The 25,070-nt window shown below is 46.2% G+C and overlaps 1 protein-coding gene across 1 annotated transcript in view; it reads left to right on the forward strand.

The window, feature by feature from the left end:
• Nucleotides 1-25,070, forward strand: part of fcho1 (FCH and mu domain containing endocytic adaptor 1) — a 63,033-nt gene that overhangs the window by 35,553 nt on the left and 2,410 nt on the right. The window contains exons 5-26 of the mRNA XM_026147939.1: nucleotides 2,870-3,011; nucleotides 3,220-3,372; nucleotides 6,399-6,503; nucleotides 7,933-8,031; nucleotides 8,764-8,860; nucleotides 9,025-9,142; nucleotides 9,230-9,254; nucleotides 11,472-11,532; nucleotides 13,025-13,218; nucleotides 13,548-13,566; nucleotides 13,712-13,768; nucleotides 15,932-15,983; nucleotides 16,675-16,799; nucleotides 16,939-17,686; nucleotides 17,762-18,078; nucleotides 20,197-20,303; nucleotides 20,391-20,559; nucleotides 20,641-20,755; nucleotides 20,845-21,000; nucleotides 21,075-21,207; nucleotides 21,277-21,473; nucleotides 24,647-24,711. Of these exons, the coding sequence (XP_026003724.1) occupies nucleotides 2,870-3,011; nucleotides 3,220-3,372; nucleotides 6,399-6,503; nucleotides 7,933-8,031; nucleotides 8,764-8,860; nucleotides 9,025-9,142; nucleotides 9,230-9,254; nucleotides 11,472-11,532; nucleotides 13,025-13,218; nucleotides 13,548-13,566; nucleotides 13,712-13,768; nucleotides 15,932-15,983; nucleotides 16,675-16,799; nucleotides 16,939-17,686; nucleotides 17,762-18,078; nucleotides 20,197-20,303; nucleotides 20,391-20,559; nucleotides 20,641-20,755; nucleotides 20,845-21,000; nucleotides 21,075-21,207; nucleotides 21,277-21,473; nucleotides 24,647-24,711 (3,254 nt within the window). The remainder of the gene's footprint in view (nucleotides 1-2,869; nucleotides 3,012-3,219; nucleotides 3,373-6,398; nucleotides 6,504-7,932; nucleotides 8,032-8,763; nucleotides 8,861-9,024; nucleotides 9,143-9,229; nucleotides 9,255-11,471; nucleotides 11,533-13,024; nucleotides 13,219-13,547; nucleotides 13,567-13,711; nucleotides 13,769-15,931; nucleotides 15,984-16,674; nucleotides 16,800-16,938; nucleotides 17,687-17,761; nucleotides 18,079-20,196; nucleotides 20,304-20,390; nucleotides 20,560-20,640; nucleotides 20,756-20,844; nucleotides 21,001-21,074; nucleotides 21,208-21,276; nucleotides 21,474-24,646; nucleotides 24,712-25,070) is intronic.

Below are 25,070 nucleotides of genomic sequence, written 5' to 3' on the forward strand. Positions count from 1 at the left end.
TAAGCTGCGTCGTCTGGTAGCTGCGTGTATACTCCGTGCTACATTGTTGCAGTCCAACATCACTGCTGTGATTATACAGTGGGGCAAAAAAGTATTTAGTCAGCCACCGATTGTGCAAGTTCCCCCACCTAAAATGATGACAGAGGTCAGTAATTTGCACCAGAGGTACACTTCAACTGTGAGAGACAGAATGTGAAAAAAAAATCCATGAATCCACATGGTAGGATTTGTAAAGAATTTATTCGTAAATCAGGGTGGAAAATAAGTATTTGGTCACCTCAAACAAGGAAAATCTCTGGCTCTCACAGACCTGTAACGTCTTCTGTAAGAAGCTTTTCTGTCCCCCACTCGTTACCTGTATGAATGGCACCTGTTTGAACTCATCATCTGTATAAAAGACACCTGTCCACAGCCTCAAACAGTCAGACTCCAAACTCCGCCATGGCCAAGACCAAAGAGCTTTCGAAGGACACCAGGAAAAGTATTGTAGACCTGCACCAGACTGGGAAGAGTGAATCTACAATAGGCAAGCAGCTTGGTGTGAAAAAATCAACTGTGGGAGCAATCATCAGAAAATGGAAGACATACAAGACCACTGATAATCTCCCTCGATCTGGGGCTCCACGCAAGATCTCATCCCGTGGGGTCAAAATGATCATGAGAACGGTGAGCAAAGATCCCAGAACCACACGGGGGGACCTGGTGAATGACCTGCAGAGAGCTGGGACCAAAGTAACAAAGGTCACCATCAGTAACACACTACAACGGCAGGGAATCAAATCCCGCAGTGCCAGACGTGTTCCGCTGCTGAAGCCAGTGCATGTCCAGGCCCGTCTGAAGTTTGCCAGAGAGCACATGGATGATACAGCAGAGGATTGGGAGAATGTCATGTGGTCAGATGAAACCAAAGTAGAACTTTTTGGTATAAACTCAACTCGTCGTGTTTGGAGGAAGAAGAATACTGAGTTGCATCCCAAGAACACCATACCTACTGTGAAGCATGGGGGTGGAAACATCATGCTATGGGGCTGTTTTTCTGCCAAGGGGACAGGACGACTGATCCGTGTTAAGGACAGAATGAATGGGGCCATGTATCGTGAGATTTTGAGCCAAAACCTCCTTCCATCAGTGAGAACTTTGAAGATGAAACGAGGCTGGGTCTTCCAACATGACAATGATCCAAAACACACCGCCCGGGCAACAAAGGAGTGGCTCCATAAGAAGCATTTGAAAGTCCTGGAGTGGCCTAGCCAGTCTCCAGACCTCAACCCCATAGAAAATCTGTGGCGGGAGTTGAAAGTCCGTGTTGCTCGGCGACAGCCCCAAAACATCACTGCTCTCGAGAAGATCTGCATGGAGGAATGGGCCAAAATACCAGCTACTGTGTGTGCAAACCTGGTAAAGACCTATAGTAAACGTTTGACCTCTGTTATTGCCAACAAAGGTTATGTTACAAAGTATTGAGTTGTATTTTTGTTATTGACCAAATACTTATTTTCCACCCTGATTTACGAATAAGTTCTTTACAAATCCTACCATGTGGATTCATGGATTTTTTTTCACATTCTGTCTCTCACAGTTGAAGTGTACCTCTGGTGCAAATTACTGACCTCGGTCATCATTTTAGGTGGGGGAACTTGCACAATCGGTGGCTGACTAAATACTTTTTTGCCCCACTGTATATGCAACAAAGCACACTTCTGCACACTCTGGTCAGTGATTCGTTTTAGTCAGACAGGGCTGTGAGAGCCCTGCATCATTGATTTCCACATACATCGATCAGCCATACCATCGATGTTCTTGGTCTGCAGCGGTCAGTGTCTCTCAAAATTGGTTCGAGGAAGGAACAGACGTACCAGCGACGTGGTTGTAGGCAGCCAAGCCTCACTGATGTGTGTCGGGAGTGAAGGCCGGCCTGTGTGGTCCCATCAACAGACGAAAAAGTTCATGCTGGTTCTGATAAAAGGTGTCAGAGGTGCTCAGTCAGGGTGTTGACTCCTGTCCACAACTGAAAGCGCCAACAATGTTCTTCAGAACTGGACCACAGAGTAATGGAAGAAGACTTTCTTTTATATCACATGGATCGTCAGATGCATGTGCCTCATCTGCTATCTAGCAGATATCTGCATCAGGCCAGCGGAGGCAGTGTGATGCTTTGGGCAGTGTTCTGCTAGGAAACCTTGGGACCCGCCATCTATGTGGATTTACTTCGACCCGTACCACCTACCTAAGCATTTTTGCAGACCATGTGCACTTTTTCATGGGAAACGTATTCCCTGATGGCTATGACCTCTTTCAGCAGGATAAAGCACACAGGCACAAAGCAGGAATGGTTCAGGATCAGTTTGAGGTTCATAACAACAAGTTTGAGGTGCTTCCGAATTCTCCAGAGCTCAGTCGAGTCAATTGTTGGTGGGATGTGCTGGACAAACGAGTCCCAATCCGTGGAGGCCTCACCTCCCAACTTACTGTTGCTAACATCTTCAGACAGCACACCGTCAGAGGTCTAGTGGAGTCTGCGCCTCGATGGGTCTGGTTGTTTCGGCACCAAATGGGACCAACAGAATATTAGACAGACTGTTATGCTTGATGTTTGAAGGAAAATCAATTTCAGTGATCTCTGAGTAACAAAATGAGAATAAATTTGTGTAAAACAATAACTGCAAATGTAATTTTACATTTTTGGAAACATTTAGTCCTGTTAGTGATGATAAAAACTATTAATATGGTGCCCGACATGAACAAATATACCTATGAAATACTCAGTGGTCCACGATTTCTTAAGCGTAGTGGAAAATGTAGGAGTCCTTTAGGACAACAGTGGAATTACATGTTGATTATCTCTTATTACTATCTGCATATTTTCCAGGACTTTTGCTCCCATGTGGGATGTTTTCAGGGTGTCTTCAGACAAACTTGCCCTCTGCCACCTCGAGCTGATGAAGAAGTTCAACGATCTCATCCGCGATATCAACAAGTACGCAGACGAGCAGGTCAAAATTCACCGCAAGGTACGTATCTGAAGTGAGGGGGAAAAAAACACTTCACCCCAGTCCTGCCAGCCCTGATCAGCTCTTTTCTCAGAGCATATCCAGTTACCATCCTTTCCTTCATGTAATTGGTGCATTTGCCCTGAAAAGTACTCGGTACAATGATCCCCTGCACAGTATGTCCATATGTAGGCTTTATTCTTTATGCATGTTTATGTGTATCAACCAGACTAAGGAGGAGATGGTGGGGACGGTGGAGGCGGTGCAGGTGCTTCAGGTTCAGAGCGGACAGCTTCAGAAGTCCAAGGAGGGTTACCACGCCAAATGTTTAGAGCTGGATCGACTCAGGAAGGAGGGAGGTCCTCAGAAAGAGCTGGAGAAGGTTCGCCTAACCTTTCTCACTGCAGAAACCAACTGCAAAGTGTCCCATGAAATGAAATGTTTCTGTTGTTGCAGAGGTTTGTTGTTGTTGCAGCATCATCTCGCTCAGAAAGTTTGAATTAGATTCAATAATTTAAAAACATGAATGCCTGGGTGATGTTAAGTCTCAAGCATGAGAAATCTCTTGTTTTAAGTAAATATCAACTAGATAGAGAAGGTCTGCAGCAGCATGAGGGAGCCAGGCTACATATTTCATGCTGGCCTTGGAAAATCTCATAAACTGAAAGCGTGGCTCGAAAAGGAATGAGCAACCTCGAGTTTCAATCAACTGAAGAATATTTACCAAAATCCACTGCTCAAAAAAAATAAAAGAACAGTTTGAAAACACATCAGATCTCTCGGTTGGATTTAGGTCGGGCGGGGTGGGGACCAATCAGTGGTATCGGTTCCTTCATCCTCCAGGAACTGCCTGCATGCCCTCACCACGTGAGGCCGGACGTTGGCGTGCACGTGAAGGAACCCTGGGCTCCTTGCACCAGCGTAGAGACACGTAGTGGGTCAGAGCATTTCATCCTGGTACTTGATGGCAGTCGGTGCTGTTACCTAGCCTCGTTAGAAAGAGCCGTGACAAGACCAAAAACATTTCTCAGGTGCAGAAATGTCCACAAAAAGTACTCATTAAGTCAGAGTAACACAAATGTACTAATAGAGCTGTAACTAATGTAAGAGTATACAATAACAGGAACATTACAGAATATCTTTACAATAAAATAAAAACAGCCAGCATTAAAAAAAATACTGGAACATAAGTATGGTCAGTTAACTGTCATTAATTAGTCATAATTATCAGTTCTCTTCATGATGGAGACTGGATCTCTCAGGATCTAGTGATAAATAACAGCTACAGCGTCTTTGTCAGCATCACAGATAAAGTTTGGTCTGATTAAATTTGGGAAACACTTGATAATCAGTAGATTGTACGTGTGTGGGTGTTTGCTGCAGAACATCTGATATGACGTGCTATTCTGACTTTGTCTGGTTATAAGCTGCCCACAGCTGTACACACTGGTCTCTCCTTCCTCTGCAGCTGACACTGTAGGCTTGTATCTCTCATCTCCTGCAAGCTGGTTTATTTTTTTACACCAACTAAAATGTTATTTCTCAGGAAGTGGCTGCAGGAACCTTGAAGAACTGCAGATCTTGGTATCGTTTAAAATACCCAACTTTACACATTAAATGCATCCAATGCATACAGCCTGGTAGAAAAGTAGATTTCCTCATCATTGCAGCTGTGTTATAGATGATTTTATTTATTATTCTTCTATACTGGAATTTCTTTATTTATATTTTAAGAAATGATCTAAAGATGTCAGTGCCTCTGTGCTTTACTCCCGTACACTGTATGGATTCAGTTTGGTAAACCTGGCTGTTGTTTGCTGAATGTTTTTAATCATTTGGTCACTTCTGTCTCCTAAAAACTAACATGGCAGCAGTCAAAGCGCAGCTATGGCCGTCTTTCGTATACAGCCTTTGCTAATCTGTGGCCACAGGTCGTGGTAGTTCTGTAAAAATTAACATTTAAAATATATTTGCTTGCAAGTTCATTAAAACTCATATATTAATAATCTTGTCAGACCTGTCAAAGAACTGCGTTTTGATGAGGTTTAGATGGGAGCAGAGAATCATGGAGCGAGGAGCAGCCGGCCGAACAAACTAAATGCACAGCTGTCTTTCAGAAGAAACGCTTCCTGGAGTCTGAGGTGCTCTTTGGGAGGGATACGTACTGGTTTATACACCCAGAAACTCCAAGGCCCCTCTTCTGTGGAACCAGCTTCCAGTTTGGATTCAGGAGACAGACACTATCTCTACTTTCAAGATTAGGCTTCAAACTTTCCTTTTTGCTAAAGCATATAGTTAGGGCTGGACCAGGTGACCCTGAATCCTCCCTTAGTTATGCTGCAATAGGTGTAGGCTGCTGGGGGATTCCCATGATGCACTGGGTCTTTCTTCTTCTCTCACTATGTGTTAACAGACCTCTCTGCACTGAATCATACTTAATATTAATCTCAAGCCCCTCCCTGAGCCTGGTTCTGTCGGAGGTTTCTTCCTGTTAAAAGGGAGTTTTTCCTTCCCACTGTCGCCAAAGTGCTGCTCATAGGGGGTCACATGATTGTTGGTTTTTCTCTGTGTGTATTTTGTAGGGTCTACCTTACAATATAAAGCACCTTAAGGCGACTGTTGTTGTGATTTGTTGCTGTATAAATAAAACGGAACTGGATTGAATTAAGGCGGCGCTCCCTTTTCAAAAGACTTTGTTCATGTGAAGGTATCATGTAAAAACAGTCTGTGAACACACCAACAGGAGATGTCTTTAAAACCTTGGCAGGTGAAAGAGGACGAAGATTCACCAAAATTGAATTCAAATCTGACAAAGAGAACAAAAAGGGGAAACGTGGTGACATAACTGCGTCTCTAATAAAGTTCATGAGAAAGCTGTAAAATCCCCGTTTAACTCAGGATACTTACTGGCCCGTAAGCCTTCAATCCAAAAAACGTTCCTTTGGTTAAGACTCCTGTGTCTGTCTGCTTGTGTTGAAAGAGCGACGTGATCAAAGGCTTGTGGTGTAGACGGGTTACTATTCTGAAGCAAGCTAGAAAGAAAGAACCTGAACACACAAACTAATCTGTAGTTATCGTAGTAGGACTCAAACTGCCATCAGAGTTCATCACTGAGAGCTCACAGGTGAGCCCTTTAACAACTGTCAACACTCAAAAGTGTCATAAATATGTTTTGAAAGTAGCACGTGGTCACATTTGAGAAGTTGTAACAAAGTCGTTCTTATTTCAGGACAGCCAGCTGATGACTGGTTACATAATCTGAGTATATGTGATGTGTTCCAGCGTTGCTGCAGACATTTTTTAACAAATCTGTCTCGTTCTCTTGTGGAGTCATTTACTTTTGTCCGTCTTGTGATCGAGGGTCAGTATTTAAGGGCCGTTGTCTTTTTTCCTTTTTCCCCTCACTAGGCGGAGCTGAAGTCAAAGAAAGCAGCCGAGTCGTTCGCGCTGTGCATCGAGAAGTACAACCGCGTGGGAGGAGAGTTTGAGCAGAAGATGAGCGAGTCCGCCCAGGTCAGCTCCGACTCCAGCTGGGCCTAAAGCCACTTTTATCTCTCTCTCCCACCCTCTGATTTACTGATTTATGCATTTCTGCTTCTCTCGGGCTGGATTTGTCTCTCCGTATCCTCCCACCACACGAGAACTCGCTCTTATCTGTTCGTTTGTCATCCTACATCCTGCTTTGCCCAAAAAAGGAAACCTCTGCCCCCGACTCCCAAACACCCACCGACCTGTGCACACATCCCGCAACCCTGCTCGTTACCTTTAATCACCGGCTCTGCACTTCCATGGTTACTGCTGCTGTTACCATGGAAATCTTCAACAAACCCCGTTGAGCGGCTTTGTGTTTTAGATTTGAGATGGCGACAAGAATCTCAGCGACCAATTATCTGTTGTAATAGCTCTGAAGGAAAAGGTCTGGTAGTAATTATGAGGAAGTACTTGGAAGAACAACGTGTCAGGAGACGGTCGTCCGGGTGGAGGAAGGCTGCTTTTATAAGATCAAAATCCTTTAATTCGACCAAGAGAAGAAGAAAACGCACGCGGTGTGTGTTCACGCACATTCCTCCTGCAGGAACTGTAAATATGAAACCCCTGAGAAGCCGAGGGCAGCGTGCCGTACACCAAAAACAACACCGGCTTTAGGGAGAAGCGTAAAGGTGCATTTTGCTTGTTGATGCAGTTGACAGACGGGCACCTTCACACGATACAAAGTCAGCGGTGAGGCATGAGTTATTGATTGGACCGCTTTGGCAACAGCCATCCTAAACGATTATTCGACTAACTGTTGAAGCTAGTTATCCACAAACTCACTGCCAAACTAAACCAAATGCTCCAGAGATGGTTCAGACCCAGAGCAGTTTGTTGTGATGTTTCAGGGAGAAACCAGTTGCATACACAGAAGCGTTGCAGTGAAACCTTGAGCCGTGTCACAGTGCAGATGGAAATGAGGACTCTGCCTGAGGCTGACAGCAGCAGTATTTTATATTTGCTCTCCAAGCCCAGATCTTGCATGTATAATTGGAGTAAAGGAGCTGGCACAAGCTTGCTCATAAGCTTGCTTCTCCACCGAAAGCCAATTTCCCCTATATCAAGACAATTCCCCTGAAGCAGACAGCGACAAATGAGCTGGCTGAATAAAGAGCCAGATCAAACTCAAATGCTAAATCTTCTCGAATTATCGCAGGTTTAACGACCTGGCGAGCCGGTGCCTCCGTAGCTGGCTGACCGCCCAGCTGCAGCGCGGCTCTTTTTCAAAGGCTATTTCCATTTTATTGAATAAAGGTCGAGTTTGAAGAGTGTGGTGGCTGCTCGAAATGCAGAAAAAAACCAAGCCCCACAGTAAGTAGCTCTTAAATCTCAAACCCCACACGAGGGTTTTGGCGCCGTAAAGCAAAGGCTTTTCTTGTCTCACCATCTTTGTCTGTGTGTGTTCGAGCAGAAGTTTCAGGAAATCGAGGAGGCTCATCTGCGGCAGATGAAACAGCTCATCAAAGGTTACTCCCACTCCATAGAAGACACCCACGTCCAGGTGGGACAGGTACGCTGGAGTTCATGTGAAATCCTGCTCTCATATATTTCGCCTCGTTCTTTTCATGCCGTCTTTTTCTTTCATCGTTTCCTCCTGGAGTTACGTTTGTTTAAAGCTCGGTGGGAGAGCTGAGCAGAGCCACAAATCTGGTTCAGGATTTGTGGTGACAGCCGATGGTAGTGGACCGCACACGCTAGGTGTCCTTGCAGATGTGTCAGAGGTGGAATGGTGATTCCAGTGTTTCCCAGTATGACCATAAACAGCGTGTGCTCTGTTTCCTGCTGGGGGGGGGGGGTTTATGTGCAGCTTATATTAAACAAACAGTGTTTGTGGGTAAATTAGAGCCAGGAACTGACACATCAGCACACAGACGCTGTAGCGGTGCGTCGTGGTGAAGAGAGAGCGCTTGATTTACCGGCCAATCTACGTCCCTACCCTCACCTGTGGTCACGAGCTGTGGGTAGTGACCGAAAGAACGAGATCACGAATAAAAGTGACAGAAATGAGCTTCCTCTGACGGGTGGCTGGCCTCTCCCTTAGAGACGGAGTGAGGAGTTCAGCCATCAGTGAGGGGCTCAGAGTAGAGCCGCTGCTCCTCCACATCGGAGCCAGCTGGGGTGGTTCGGGCATCTGACACGGACGCCTCCTGGGTGAGGTGTTCTGGGAGAGATTACATCTCTCCAGCGTGTCCTGGGTCTGGGTCAGTAACCAAATAAATCCTTCTGCTGTTCTTAACTGCAGGTTCACGAAGAATTCAAGCAGAACGTGGAGAACATCGGCATCGATAACCTCATTCAGAAATTTGCTGAACAGAAGGGCACGGGCAAAGATCGTCCAGGTACTGTGAGCTGGCTCGTCCAGTTAGGAGGAAACATTCAGCTGCAGAAGTTGCATAACAAAATATGAAGACGCCCACATTCATAACAGCAGCGTGGAAGCTGATTCACAGAAGCAAACTGTGACTGGCTTAAATGGATGGATGTGTGTGTGATTTTCATGCAGCTGCGGTTGGATTTGAGGAATACATGACAGCTTTGGTGCCCGAAGGAGGGAAAAAGAGTCGGGCGAAGGCCTTCAGGATACCCGGTCTGGGCAAGAGGGACAAAGAGCCAGACTCTGCGTGAGTGTGCGCATCAATGCTCCTAATAATACACATCGAGTGTCTGAGGGATTTTCTGATTCACCTGCGTGTTCGTCTTATTTGCAGCGATTCGGCTGTGACCGAGGCTCTGGTGAGTATTTCACAAAAGGTTTAAAGGCCTGTGTGTGCGTGTGTGTTTACAATGTGCCTGACGGTGTGGGGTTTCCTCGGTCTATTTCGGTACTTCTGGGAACAAACTTGTGCCAGAGGGGAAGTGCAGCGCTCCACGTGAGGGCACGTGTTTGCGTACACAACTCGGTGGATACGCAAAGTGCTGTAAACAGAGGTGTGTAGCTTCGGCCTGTGGTCGCTGCCACAGTGTCATCCAGCAGACTGAGACGGAGAGTAATCTAATTACACAGGTTTGGTTTCTCGATCAATGGACTTTAATTAAATCAGTGGCTGCTTAAAGTTTAGATATGAAATTGTGTTTTATTTAAAGGTTAGATTAGGTTATGATTAGATTAATAAGTAAACAAACAGTAAACTGTTTATTTTTTATTTAATTTTTTTTGTATATTTTCATTTTGTTTTGTTATCTTTAACCTCCTAAGACCTGAACTCTTCCACAGCATCTTAAATTTCTCTTTGATATTTGGGCTGATTGGGGCCCAAGAATGAAAAAACAAAGAATTACCAGATTTATTTTTTATTTTTTTACCTTATTTTTGTTTTTAAGAAAAATGAGAGCCACGTATGAGGATATTTGTTTAAAATTTTGATAGAACAGCAGCAGCATAACGTCCTCGTAAGTGGATATCAGGCCCATGTAAAGCAAAATTGAGTATTTTGGTCTAAATAACCCAGAATGAGATGTCCACACATGTGGACGCAGGTGCTAGGAGGTTAAATGAACTTTAAGAAGTTTGCAGTGGTTATCTGTAGGTAACTGGCCGTGAATAACTAAGTCTAACTAGCTGATCAGTTTATTCTCTTTCTCTTTAGAGATGAAGAAATAAGATCTTAAATGTACAAGTGAGGTCAGAGGTCAAATGTTATATTTAGAATCCCCGTATACCTGGATTATTACCTGAATGCTTCCAATACAAACAAAGGCAGCAGAATGTTTTAAGGATAAGAGACAATTTATGAACCTTTGACCTTATTTGACCTTTAAGAAAAGGTCAAAGGTTCAAAGTAACATGATCTGAGGAATCCCCGTGCATCATTCCCTGTATGTTGTGTTTTATATAACAGTATTAACACTTTGACCTTCAGATCAACACATTTCCCTTAAAGGAAAGGTCAGAGGTCAAAAATGTTACACAGTACTTTGTTGTAATAATCAGTTTCTAAGGCTTTTTTTTTAACACATAAATCTTTCATTTAACCTTGAACACCTCGGTGCAGGCCAGATGATAAGATGACCCCACTCTGCAGCTCTACAACGTTTTATTGGTTCTGCCTGTAAACACGAGACCTTTGAATGACTCATTCAAAGCTTTCCGAGCTTTCACAGACTGGACGACACATCCCAGCGCCGCCGCAAACACGACCTCATTGACGCAGAGCTCAAAGAAACGAGAAAAACGGCTCATTTTTCATGTATAACTTTCTAGAGTTTATCACTGATTTTATGTTTGATGCTGAGCGGGTGACGCGGAGCCCAACAGCAGGCCGTTATTGTCAGACTGCGACGTGTAATCACTGAGTGCTAATGTAAAATCATTGATCTTTACATCTACAGCACGTGGCTTACTGCAGTTAAGCAGCAGCTGCATTTGTCTTATTAATGTGACTTTTATAACCTCGTCATATTAACTAGATCACTCGCCTGCTCCTTAATTATCGTCTTTCCCTGCGATCCTGTTCAAAAACACGTCGGCGGTCTCGGTTACACTCGTCATCTCAGACCCACAGAGGTCTGTTTGTTGAAACCGCGTGTAATGAAATATCATCTTAATAAGCCCGCGCTCTAAAAATAACTGCTCCCATGTCGGCGAGGTATTAGTTTGGATTTCCTCTCGTCTTTATCGTGCTTTCACTCCCAGACGTCCTGCCTTGCTTAAACGATTTCCGTCAAACTTGGAAGTGCTCTTGCTGCTTCAGCGAGCTGCTGGCAAGAATGTGTTTAATGCACAGCAGCTGCAGCAGTTAGTCACCGACTACCAAACAGTGTGTCATATTTTTCAGCTGTATTATTCCCACTAATGGAAAGCTCTCAGTGCGCGCAGGTCGGAGTGCTCAGTTACACCGTGTGACAAAACCCTTCTTTGTGTCAGATATCAGCCGCTTGTCTCTGATCCAGCTGCTGTCTGCCTCCCTCTCTCCCTCCTCTGTGCGCGTATGTTCCCATTCATTCCCGCAGAATTCCCCCCTGGAAGTAGACGACGAAGGATTCGTCATCCGAGCTGACAGCACTCAGAATGATATCCTTTTGCTCCTCCTGCATTCAGGGCCAGGAAAGACCATTAAGGAATATTCCTGTTTTGAACCTGTAATAAAGAATAACTGAGGATCCAGATGCGTGGCAAACAAAGAAGACGCCACAGAAAAGCCTCAGTGTTCACGAAACTGTTTTGAAATGAGCTGAAAACGTGGAGGCGACTCTTCTGTAACACGTGACCTTACTGGGAGTCGATGGCACCAGCTCAGAGTAACTTTTAATAACTTGTGTCCTAAAGAATCGTCTGTAATCTTTTTTCCGTCACCTGTCTGCGGTGTCTCGCCCTCTCAGGAGTTTTTATTTAGTTTTTGGTTTATTCAGATCATTTTGTAGCAATCTGTTCTCTCTGGAACATCAACGTTTTTGATTTAATGTAACAGTTTCAGCACACGAACACTCCCAACCCAAGAGGCTGAGTGCGTCTTACAGCCGCTCTATTGTCTTTTTTATGTCTGCACTATTTCAATTTCATGCCCGTATTTAATCGATGAATGTCCACCATATGTCATAAAAGTCTTTATTTAGCAGCCCGGTAATAACCATGACCCAGAGTGTCCACAGTTCAAGTCTAGCGGGGGTCTTATTCCCGCCCTCCCCGTTAGTATTTCCAACTTAGTCTGAGCACCGCTCAGAAACTCTCCAAAAGAGTAAACGACGGCGATTTTGATCAACTAAATCTCGATAAACTTCCTGTTGAGTCTTGGGTCTAAATGTGAACGAGCACAAATATAACGAGGACCATCTGTTGGATGAAAACTGGAAGAACAATCGCTGCTCCAAACGATTCACGTCTCTTTCGTTGCTGTGACCGAAGGAAAGCTTGACTCAAGTTGAGTGACGACAAATTATAACCCCTGAGATCACTGCATGAAGTCTGGGAGACCCCTTAGCTGAGAAGGATTACGGTGATCTTTAAATGGTTTGTAGTCAGAAGGTGAGAGATGGAGTTTAACCAACGCGTCTGCGACGTTTTCAAATTAACCGTAGACGCAGACGCGCCCCTCGGCTCGGCTGCGTTCGTGTTTGGTGGCAGTGTGAGTGGATGTGAGGAGGCTGCTCTCCCTGCCTGTGCCATCTCTCCACTAAGCTCCCCGCAGACACTAATCAGAGTCTGAAGGTGCACGTAACATTTTCATATGCAGATTGAAGTCCGGGGAGAGGAGGAAGGGGGTGTGGCTTTTCTTGTGGGTAATGATGTGGCAGGAAGTGGCAGTTTGACAGTTCTGCACCACTTACCTGCAGGAAGCGGCGGTCCTGCTTATGTTCATCATGTCCGTCTGTCGGCCCCTCGTTGCTGCTGGTTGTGTTTTTGTTCAGATTTTAATGAAATGAAATGTTTCCCGGTTTAATTATATTTTCCTGTTTGTGTTTCTGAAATCTCAAGTCTCAGGTGGATCATTTTAACTGAAATTAAAAACAGCAGAGTCTTTGTGTCATTTAACCATCACGTAGTTTCTTCCTTGACCCTCCTCCACGCTGCTCCAAGGAGAAGGAGACCAACTTTTACTCCAGCGATTCAGACTTTGATGACGAAGAGCCCAAGAAGTTCCACATTCAGATCCGACCGGTGGCCAGCAGCAACCGCAGCAGCTCCGTTGCCACAGAGAAGGAGCTCAAAGCTACCGTGGGGGCGCTTACGCTGCCACCCAACAGAGGGCCGAAGCAGCAGGTTGGCTTTGATTTCCTTTAAATGAGGATATATTTGAGATGTGCACGTTAACCCTCCTCAAAACAGTCTGAAGACGTACTCTTAGTAAATTCCACAAAGAGACAATATGATGACAAACACATTTAACTTTGAACAAAAAACCTCAGCATGTTTTGGAAACGACTACTTTGTTTATCAGCACAAAGTTATTAAGAAGCTAAAGCTTTGTTCCTTTGGGTATATTCATGGGATTTATTGACAATAATAAAAACACCCAGCAGAATGTCAGCTCCTACCCTTTTCATAGCTCAATATATTGAATATTTCTCACTCTCTGTCTCGACTTTCAGGTCAAGCGACATCTCTCCCGTAAGTTTGAATGTTGGCATTTAAACTGCTTTAAAAAAGAAATAATAAAACATTTCCAGTCCTTGCTGGTGTGCAGTAATACCTCTGCTTGTAACATAAGGCAGTGGGAAATGTTTAAAGTGCCATTTCTTAACTTTGTTTCCAGGAAACTCGAGTACCGCAGGAGGCCGATCAGAAGACGGGGACGCTGCCTCCCGCAGGGGTGAGTCTTTCAGTATCCAGACATCCAGTCCAGTCCTTTATTTACACAGAATAAACAATAAAGATCTAAAGATAAATTTCTTATTGGGGAAAAATAATGGACAGATTAATGAGTAGTGAAGGCACTTGATAGTTTTCAGTTCTGTCTCTGTTTACATCTGTAAGAGTGTTTTCAGGTTGGTGTCCTTCGTTTTTGCGAGTCAGAATCATCTGTGTATCTGCAGCATCTCTCTGTGTTTCTGTCTAAGGTCAGGGGTCGGCAACCCTGGACGCGCACCGGCTACCGGGCAAATGCCGGATGGTGATCTTTCTTTTTTGTGGGCCGATTTTTATTATTATTATTTTGTAGTGGTATAAACAATGAAAGGTGGTGGATTGGCCAGATGCTGGTCGATTAACAGGGAGAGGGGGGCACAAAGAAATACTTTTCTTTCTTATTCTCATTTAAAATGTCTCGCTTTTAATAAATAATTATCTGAATCTCACAACCAAAGTTTTTACCTGATGTACAATGTATAGAAATCATACATATACCAACAAGACTGTACATCACTGTCACAGCAGCGTCTGTTTTCATTCAAAGGCTTCATGGCTTTAATACCTGGGGGGCCGGTCTCTAGTCAAAATGCCCGGGCAGATGTTTTGTCCCAGTCCAGCCCTGGGCACGACACGCAGTGAGTTAATCTGAGAAGGTGCATTAAAAAATAAATGGCCGGGCCAGCGGTGCACATCGCAGATTAGCTCACATACACACATTAGTTGTGCCGCTTCTTAATGACGGCATCTTAGCTAACAACCCCAACTACCAGACTCAACTTGTAATTGGCTAAAAATCACTTCGCCTACCGGTGAGAGGGACGTTGCTAGCTGGCAGTTTTTTCAAGCGATGTTGAAATTTCCACATTCCAACACTTCAAATGCTTCAGCAGCTGTCGGCTCAGCGCAGCATCAGCACCACGTAAATACACGGATACATCCGTAGACTCGAGGCAGAATTCACAATGTGTTTTCAGGACTTTCAGGCGTTTGGACCAATGTTTTCTTTTCTGATCAAACCAGAAGCTTTAATAAGCAGCTGGTTGTCTCGCATTAACTGGCTGAGTTAATGCCAGTTAATGCAACATCGAAACGCAGCTGATTGAACTGAACAGCTCGACTCTGTGGGGTCAAAGTTTGCAGAACTACGAGCGCAGCTGGACTCCACAGCTGTGTGTGTTCATGGAGCTGCATGTTCACCTGCTGGACGTCACTACCTGACAGGTTTAACTGTCTTCAGAACATTGCAGAGGCCTTATTGACAGTGTTTGGCTCTACATGTCTGTGTGAGCAGGTTTTCTCTCACATGAGTCCTCAGGCAGCCTCTGAATGCTGGACACTCGGAGACCTGTGTCTCTGAGTGGGAGACCAGAGATCACAGTAACATGTGTGTCTCTGTATTAACAAACATGCCATGTTGGCCCAGTTTATTTTTCTTATCATTGTTGTGAGGAGGCCATAAATAGCATTTGTATTTTCTGTTGTTCAGTTCATTTGCTGTTATGGATAAAAAGTCTTTTTTTGTTTCAAAATAGCTGATAACTATTTGCTGACAGCTGCCAACATCTGCAAACAAATATGATTCTATAAAGTGGTTCTATGTAGTGTGTAACTGTTGATATACAGCCTTATTACATTTATTGCTAATGCAATCATATGGCACACTGACCTCTGAGGAAACTTTAGATGCACTCATCATCAGAAATCTGATCTAGGCAGAAAATCTCTTCTTTGGTTGACCTTGCACATACCAGTCGTTAGTCTGCTCGTGCTCCGAAGCATGTTTTATTGCAGACTGGTTCATTATTTTGTCAGAGGTTAGGCTCAAGTGGGAGTCTACAACCTGCTGCACTCCACCAGTGGGGAATCTCCCTCTTAAATCCACAGGCAGCAGGATTAATGATCAGCATCTGATTAAAGCCGTTACTCTGCAGTGACAGCAGCACTGGCTGGAGCTCAGTGAGACCCGGCTAATTGCTGGTATTTATTACAGAGAAGATATTGGCGGGGGGGGGGGGGTCTCATGTAGTCTCATGTCAGCTCGTCCCAGCCTCTGAGAAGCTCTGACGAAGGACAGCGTGCTGCTGATTAGTCCCGATGTCTCGTAATGACGTGTGTGTCTGTACAGATGGAGAGCAGGAGGGCCTTCGCAGGTCCACCTCCAGCCCCGATCACAGTAGGTAAGCTACCTTTGCCCTTCACATCATCTTCTACCTGCTTTAAATCTGGCTGTGAGCAGGGTGGGGACACTGTTTTGGAGGTTAAATGGCATCATCAGCATCATCAACGGCCTGTGCAGCGCTTTGAAGCTTTCACCCTCTTCCATCTCATTTTACCTTTGCAAGCTCGTTTAAATGTGAGGCTCATTCGTCTAATTACCTCGTCCTTTCGCCTCCGTCGCTCAGATGAAACGACTGTTTTTCTCGGTGGTAGTGTGGCCCGTATTGTTTCTACCTTGTTACCATGGCAAAATGTAGTAGCGTTAGGCCGGTGTTTATATGATTGTGGACAGATGTGACAGCACAATAGCGCCACTGTGATGCAGGTTTTAGTTCAAACAGGGGCGCGAATGATACGCGTGACCGGGTGGCACTGGGCCCACACCTTTACGCTGTGGAAATCTCGATATGCTGCTTAACTGCTTACCCAGTCAGGGTAGCTGTCACAGGGCAAGAGGCGGGGCTACACACTGGACAGGCCACCAGTCTCATCACAGACAGCCACTCGTGCTCGCATGCACACGCTCGCCAGATTAGACCAGTTCCCCGACACGCTACTCTTTAGCCTCTGGCAGGAAGTTGAAGTACGCGGACAGAGAACCTCCCTCTGCCACTCGCTCTGATTTTCTTTATCGTTTCTTCGCTACATCAGGTTGAGCTCGACAGCGTCGGGCTCGGACAGTCTGTTTGGACCGCCGCTGGAATCGGCCTTCAAGTCCAAAAGCTTCGACAGCCGGGACCAACTCAGAGAGCGGAGCGCGTTTGGAGCGTCTGAATGTAAGGTTACTTTCATTTAACTGTTGCTTGTGTTTTGTTTCTTACAGAGAGACGGGACTGTTGGACGACCTGAACATAAAAGCTCTAAATTCTGTCTCGGCGCCGTTCCCACGACTAATGTGTTGATTGTGTGTGGCAGATGCTGCTTTCTCCTCCGACTCCTCGTCTCCGGAGAATGTTGAGGACTCTGGCCTCGACTCACCCTCCCATCAGCCCCTCGGACCCTCCCCCGAACCAGCAGGCTGGGCGGCCTGGCCTCCTGCATCGCAGAGTAAAGAGCAAACACGGGGTCGACCGTCGGACCCTTTCTTTTCCGCTTTCCGTGACCACTCCCCCGGACGCAGTCCTCACCCGCAGGATGACCCTACCGCCGTCTGGTCTGTCGCTCCGTCGCGCCCCTCGCGAGTTCCCCCTGATAAGGACCCCTCGTCGGTGCGGTTCCCCGCCTTCTCTCAGTCCCTCGCCCCACCAGAGATGGAGTCATCAGTGTGGAACTGCAAACACATCCCACCCGAGGATCCTTTCCTCGCCGCCTTTGAGAGGACCGTCACCCAGGAGACGTTAAACTTGTCGGACGCCTGGGCGCGCCCTCCGCCTCGCACTGCTCAGGAGGGCAGAGGAATGGATCTGCGAGGGGACCCCTTCTCCGTTACCTTAAACGACACCAAGACACTTCCAAGCACTTCCTCTTCCTCTTCATCCTCCTCGTGCAATCGGAAAGAGAGGGAGAGGAAGCGGGATCGCAGCCTCCCGCCTCCCATTTCTTCCGATGACCCATTTGCAATCACAATGATCGGCAGCCCGACGCATCAGTCGTCGCTGGCGGCAGCTGTTGGGGGGATCCCTCCACGCGGCGGCAGCGGCGGTGGCAGCGGCGGCGGCAGCGGCGGCGGCAGCGGCGGCGGCAGCGGCGGTGGCAGCGGCGGCGGCAGCGGCGGCGGCAGCGGCGGCGCTGCCGGCGCCACCAGACTTGGATTCGATGCCAATTCGAACACTTTACCGTCAGCTCAGCCAAAGAAGGAGCTAACGCACTGGAACTCGCTCCACAACCCATTTAGTGAAGGCAACGGCTCCAAATCACAAGAAGCAAGCGGAAAAGGGGAAGGTGGCGGCGGAGAGAGGAGAAAACACCGATCATCGGAAGGTGAGCCGCGCAGGAACGCCCCTCCCCTCACGAGGCATTCGGGGCCCCAGGAGGATCTCTGCTTTTCAACAGACAAAGATCAAGACTGTCTGGATCTCAGCACACAGATGTCCTGCAGTGTCAGCTCTCGTAAGGGTACTGCTTTATTCTTTTAAGTTTCTACTGACTGTATTAAAAACATTTCCAGTTCTAATTATAAAAGTAAACGCCGAGAGTCGTGCTGTCCTCCAGCCTCAGTCTGTGGCGCTCCTTAATTAGTCACAAAGGTAGCAATCAGTTTCTTCTCAGAGTAGTCAGAGAAATGAAGCATGAATATGCACATATGCTGGATTTAGTAACACCTTCGTGTCACCTGTGCTGTTTTCTGGCTCACAGATTAAAGAGTCAGCTGTTTTCCACTTGGAAAGAAAAGTGCTTCACAGACTCTCGCTGTGATTGGCCCTTCTAGGTGGGCTAGCCCTTTTATTTCACGTTGAAGGTTATGCAGTCTGATTATTTAATAGCACGTTATGCCTTCCTGATTGGTCATTAGAGGCTGCAGGGTGGCTGCGTCTGATTAAAACAGGGAAAAATAAACGCTAAGCGGAAGGACTGAGATAAAACACATTTAACCAAGTAGACAATACTACAAAGTTAACCAGCAGGTACTTTTGATCTAGGGCCTTTTTTGAAATACCATACCTATAAGGCGCACTTAAACTCCTTTAATTTTTTCAAAAATCAACAGCGCGCCTTATGTGTGAATTCTGGTTGTGCTTACTGACCTCGACTGATTTTACGTGCTACACGGCGCTCAGACATCCGTCACAAATGTTTTAGTCCGACTTTGGTCGGATGGATCGTCGGAGTCAGGAGCCTGGCGGATTCATCTGGGTCCTAAACTCCGTCTGTTTCAGGTAGTGATGTGCGATACCACTGATTTCCAAGTAAGATTCAGGGTGGAGTCGACGATACTGATCCGAGACCGATACTTTGCACAAAAACATTTTATTTCTTATAAATTATAGCTTCATAATGATTACTGGACATCAGATTACTTGTTCTTATCGCTTAACAATGTAGAATTCATCATATAGAAATAAAAAAAACTGAAGTTGTGGCTATTTGAACACCTTGCCTGCCTGCAGCACTAAAGGACTCCGTGAGAGACGTCTGTCTCGCCCTAGCAGCACCTGTCCCTGTCCTCCTCTTCAGTTCATCTTAACATACGCTCGTCATGTTCTGTGATATGATTTACTCTGAGGTGTTTGACGAGGTTTGCGATACATTTCTTGCCACATGTATCGCAAACCACGCCTCGGCTGTTTGTGGAGGTAAAATACGTCCACACATGACTCCATTTAAGCTCAGCCATTGTTGTGAGTGCGCACGCCAGAGGCTGCCACATTTATACAGCTGTTCAAACGTACAGCTCTGCTATCACTTCCAACATAAATGAAGACAGAAAACTAAACAGCAGTGACGTTTGTAGGGTTACTGAAGTTGGGCTAGCTGGTAAATAATGATGTGCTACGTGATCGCTAGCGACACAGCTATGTTAGCATAAACAGTGAAGCTGGAGGATGAACGCTAACTTTTTTCCACTTGATAAAAGTTAACATGAGGGTTCCTGATGGTTAGGGACAAGTGCAATCGCATGGCAGGATGCTGTAAACGGACCAAACATCAGTCAGGAGAACAACTGAGATAATCCATCCAGAACACGAGGTTAGTCATTAATGTACTGCAACAACATGGGAATAGAGCAGCTGCAGAGAATTCAACATTAATGAATCAATGTTACTGAAGTGGAGGAAGCAAGAAGAATGAGCTGAGTAAAGTTTGACTTATCTGACTGCTTTGTTTTGATTAATGCGCCTTATGTATGAAACATAGGGTTCCAGCCATGTGGTTTTATGTTTTTAAATTGCTGTTTTGTTGTTGCTTTGTGTGAACGTTTACCAAAGATATGCAAAGCTAGAACTTTTCAGCCTGACTTATATTTTTTGTCGGGATTGTAGTCGATTGCAATTTATTCAAATGTGAAAATAATTTTTCTCACGTGAGCTACAAAACAAACAAAGCTCTCGGCATCCCAGAGAAAAACAAACACTTTTCCAGCTCGTCAATCACTCGTGCTCGTCTTAACACAAACTCGTGTTCAGCAAGTCTTTGTTGAAGCAGTGCAAATAAGATTTTGTCAGCGTGGTGTTTTGAGCGTGTCTCATCCTTTAGATCCGCTTTCATCCACTTTGTGTGTGTTTCTTTTTTAAGGCTCCAAACATAACTTCAGACAGGACACAGCCGAAGGCGTCACGGCCGCTCCTGCGAGAGCGACCCGAGCCAAGAGGTCTTCGGGTCGACTCGGTGGCTGTGAGAGAGTGAGTATCGGTCACGGCTTAACCGTTCAATGTCAGAAGCAAGACTGTCATTAGCAGCACTAACTCAGACCCGGCTGTGCGTTTCAGTCGCGGTCCCTGTGTTCCTCTCCACTGCCAGAGCCCAGCCCTTCCCTCACCTCCTCCTCCTCTTCCAGTCCCAGTGAGTGGGGGGGTCAGAACCGAGCTCAGAGCCCTGCCGGGGTGGGACAGGCCTCGCCGCTGCCCTTCCAGCACCAGGACCACCAACAGAGACAGTGTAAGCCACACGGGCACGTCTAAAAATGTCAGTTAAAACCTCGCAGTGAGAGCGAGAGATGTGAGCAATGTTTCTCTACAGTGCATCTGTCCAGAGGCCCCAGTCCCATATCGCTCAGCACACAGGAGGCGTGGCCAGTAGCAGCAGCCATTACTGAATACATCAACGCCTACTTCAAAGGTGGACAGCACAATCGGTCAGCGTGGCGCTCTTTATTTCTTCATTTTGTTATCTAACTGCAGACGGTGCGCTTACTTATTAACTTGCCTCGTCTTCCGTCCTCAGCTGTCTGGTGAAGATCACAGGTGACCTCACGATGTCCTTCCCAGCAGGCATCACTCGTATTTTCACTGCCAATCCCAACGTTCCCGTGCTCAGCTTCAGACTGGTCAACATCTCAAAGATCGATCACTTTCTGCCCAATCAAAAGCTTCTCTACAGGTCAGCCATCTTTTTGTTGCTTTTTAAGTCTCAGCTCTCGTGTCTTTATCGTCGCTGTCTTCGATGCTCCTCAGCGACCCGTCTCAGAGCGACCCCGACGCCAGAGACTTCTGGTTCAATATGCAGGCTCTGCAGCTGCACCTGCAGCGAGAGGCCGAAGTCAACCCGCAGGCTTCGTACTACAACGTCGGGCTGTTCAAGTATCAGGTCAGGATAGAAACCGAGGATGCCGCTTCTCTGTGACACCCAGAAAATAACTTTGCCCCGTTTTCTCAGGTGTCTTCTCAGGACCCGGGTCGGGCGCCTCTTTTGCTCTCAGCCGAGTGTCAGCGGAGCGGCACGGTGACCAGGGTCTCCCTGGATTACCACTGCTGCCCCGCCACCGCGCCCTCCACCCAACTCACTGCCGTCCAGGTGCTGCTGCCGTTGGACCACACTGCCACAGACCTGCAGTGCCAGCCGCCCGCCTCCTGGTGAGCAGACGTGACTTCTTTGGCGTATTTTAATTTATCCTAATTTTGTTCTACTTTAACATCCAGAACGCCTCATGAAGGCCACAGAACGACAGTGTCGGTGTGATTATAGGGAGCGGTGTGACCCCTCCGTCCAAAGCAAATTTCTCCCAAGGGAGACAAAGAAAGAGCGAAACGTTGACATCCAAATAATGACATAAATAGAGCAGCTTGTGAGATGCAGCAGGTATGACAGAGGTGCACGTGGTTGCAGTAAAGCAGCAGTAACTTGTGTGAGAGCGTGCTACAGTCAGAGGGGGGGAGGTCAGAGCTCAGTCTTCTGACAGTCTGGTGGATGAAGCTGTTCAGCAGTCTTGCCCGAATGCTTCGGTACCTCCTCCCCAAAGGCTCCGGAGGCTGAAAATGGAGCATGAAGGGTGGCGGGGGCGAGGCGAATGTTGAAAATGTTGTCCACGAGGGAGGGCGGCGAGGTTCTACGTTTACGGGTCTTTGAGAAGGAGGTTGTGAAGCCTCCGTAGCACGCGGTGATGCAGCCAGGAAGGACGCGCTCTGTGATGCCCTGGCTGAAGGAGAACGTGATTAGAGGCGGGACTCGTGCTTCTCATCGATTTGCAGAGGAAGCAGAGGCGAGTCGGAGCCCAGGAGACGTCCTCAGAGTTCCTGTGGGAACTTGCTGCTGCTGCTCGCGGTCTCCTGCAGCACCGCTGATGCTCAGTGGTTGGTGCTGCAGGCTGGAGCAGTACCAACCACCAACAATACGATGATGCTGGTGATGCTCAGTCACACTGTAGCCCTGTGACTGTTTGAAGACAGGACAGTGAAAAGATGCTGCATATACACTTCCTGAGAGCTGCTATAAGTAATAAATGTATGGGAACTATGCATCATGGGTAAAGATATGTGCATGGTTAGCAGACTTCACTACTACTGCTGGATCTCCCTACAAGAAGGAAAACAGAAATGTCTGGAGGACTCTGGATGCATAAAATGTCCTGAGTTACACATTTACTCATGAAAAGCCCTGAAATCCTCTTAAATGGATTTTGTTTTTAATCTCATCGCTGTGCTGCTGTTTTAGGCCCTCAACACGATCATGTCCTGTAACGCGACTCCGTCTTTAAGGTTTCATAGTTCTGCATTCAGGTTTTGTAACAGTAGGCTGGTTGGTATCTAACTAAAAATGATTGTAGTTGATGCCGAATCTTAAACGTTCCCACTGCTTCAGCGTGGCAGGAGGTCAGTTTAACGTCGTCCGGCTTACGCTCCAATGAAATAATGGCGGAGCTTCATTAGGAGTTGTACCCAGTCTCTCCATATTTCCTGTTAATGTCGAGTCACTTTTTGTATCGAATGTGACACATCATGGTTTATTCTGTGTTTTTAGTCATTTTATTATCAGGACGCTGCCGTGGTGCAGCGATAGTCTTTGTCTCCTCACAGGAAGTGCTCCTCTGTGTGGAGTTTGCATGATGCACTCTGATGTTCTACTTTTCATCTCTCAAGCATTTTTCTGACAACTCCGCACAAACTATACAATCTATAGATGACTTAAAGTGGTTTCAATGGATTCTGAAATTTTCTGGGATTTTGAAATACCGTGCAGTGACACAGGTGCAGGATTATCCTAATATTGTCCGGCACAGCCCCATAATGTCAGGATGTTCCTTTCTTGTGCTTCTACTGCAGCTTCTCAATTAGAGCATATTTTCCTCATTAACTCATTAAGACCTGAACATGATGAATGTAAAAACAAAGAATTATTTTTTTGCTTGAGCGCCACTTATGAGGATATTTGTTTAAACTGTCGATAGAACAGTGGCACTATGTCCTCGTAAGTAGATGTCAGGCTGTTGTAGAGCAGAATTTGGTCTAAACAACCCAAAATGTGATGTCCACATATGTGGACGGCAGGTCCGAGGGCAGGGGTCGGCAACCTGCGGCTCTTTAGACCTTTTAGTGCGGCGCCGCGTGGTTTGGGAAAATAAATTAGTTTTTTTTTAAGTAATTATCTTTAGTGTATTTTATTTATGTTAGTTCTTTTTTAACTTGTAGTTCTAAATTGGAAGATTATTGTGATTTTGAAATATAAAAATAAAATTATATTCTATTATTTTTTGATTGCTCAAAATAAGCGTCACACTGGCGAAAGCCGGTGTACCCCCCGAAACGCCGTGCATTTATCGAGACTTTCGACCCCAGGTAGGCCAATTATGGATCTTCTGATCCACATTATGTCAGCAGCTCCACCGTGAACTATGTTAAAAACAAACGCCGCTCACGCCTCACAGACGACAGCTTACAGTCCTGCGTAAAGATGAAAGCCCCGCCCTGCAGACGCTGTGCGCAGAGGTTCAGGAGCAGAAGTCCCGTTGTAAACATACCACGGCAGACCCGACGATGTTTGCATGAACACGCTTCATGCCTCTTTATTGACCACTTTTCACACACGGCTGCTGTTCGCACACAGCCGGCTGTAGCTTTGCAGCTCACAGCCCGACACACCAACACAACAGCATAGAGAGCACAGACGTAAAGGTGGCGAGGCGTGATTGCAGACCACGCCCCGCCACACACAGTAACCAGGTAAAATACATATTTAGGCAGAATTTTGCAAATATCTATTTTTCCTCTTTCAGCAGCTTCGAGCTTTTTTCCCCAGTTATTTTTTTAAAAGTCAGGTCAAGGCTCCAAAAGCCCAAAGGAGATATAAGGGTGGCGACTCACAGCAGTTTTTGTTTGCTGGATCATTTTAGTTCAGCTGGGCGTCTTTCCTTTGGTTATATTTCTTTAAGAGTTCAAAATGTGTTCATTACATAAATAACATGTAATCCTCTCAGTAAAATTACCAAGAGTCTCACTGTTCAGGCTGTTTGCAGACAGCAGCAGAAAATCTGATAAAGTGGCTCAAAAGCGTCAGAGTGTAGTCGTCTGCCAACTTCTCTGCTGGTTTAACTTCTGTGACCTTTGATATTAAACCACATTTGCTTTTACAGGCTGCAGCCACAGGTGGCGCCAAATCCATCGTCCAGATTAACGGTTATCGTCGTTGTCTTCTGTATTAAAGATGTTTAATAGGCTGGCTGAGGTCGATAACCCGAGACATTTGGAGGATGTTTAAAGGTTGGAGGTTCAGAGTGTTTTTGGCCTCACTGACTTTTTTTCTGCCTCCGCAGGAACGCCGATGAACGCCGGCTGCTCTGGAAACTGCCCAACCTTTCCCCGACCAACCACAGCAAAGGTCAGGGCTCTGACCTTTCCTTCGTCTCTGTTTTTAACCCCCATCAAACCAAGAAACCTCGATTAGTTGATGCTCGACACCATTAACCGATTCGTTTTCTCCTCTCTGCATCACTGACAGTCGTTGCTCTCGGTGACTTCACAAACATCCGTGTCCTCCTCCCGGAGGTGTGCGTGGCAGCTTCTCCGTCTGGTGGAGATGAACAAAATGAGAGCGAAGCTGCTTCTGAATACTGAGCCGACTGATTGCATGACATTAATGGTACACAATGAGAGGCGGCTCTAATTTCAGCTGGGAAAGTCGAACATTTAAGTCATTTAAGCTGAAGGTTTTCTTCACCCGTGTGCGTCTTTGTACCC

Source organism: Astatotilapia calliptera, chromosome 17 (genome assembly GCF_900246225.1).
Source record: "Astatotilapia calliptera chromosome 17, fAstCal1.2, whole genome shotgun sequence".
Classification (NCBI taxonomy): domain Eukaryota; kingdom Metazoa; phylum Chordata; class Actinopteri; order Cichliformes; family Cichlidae; genus Astatotilapia; species Astatotilapia calliptera.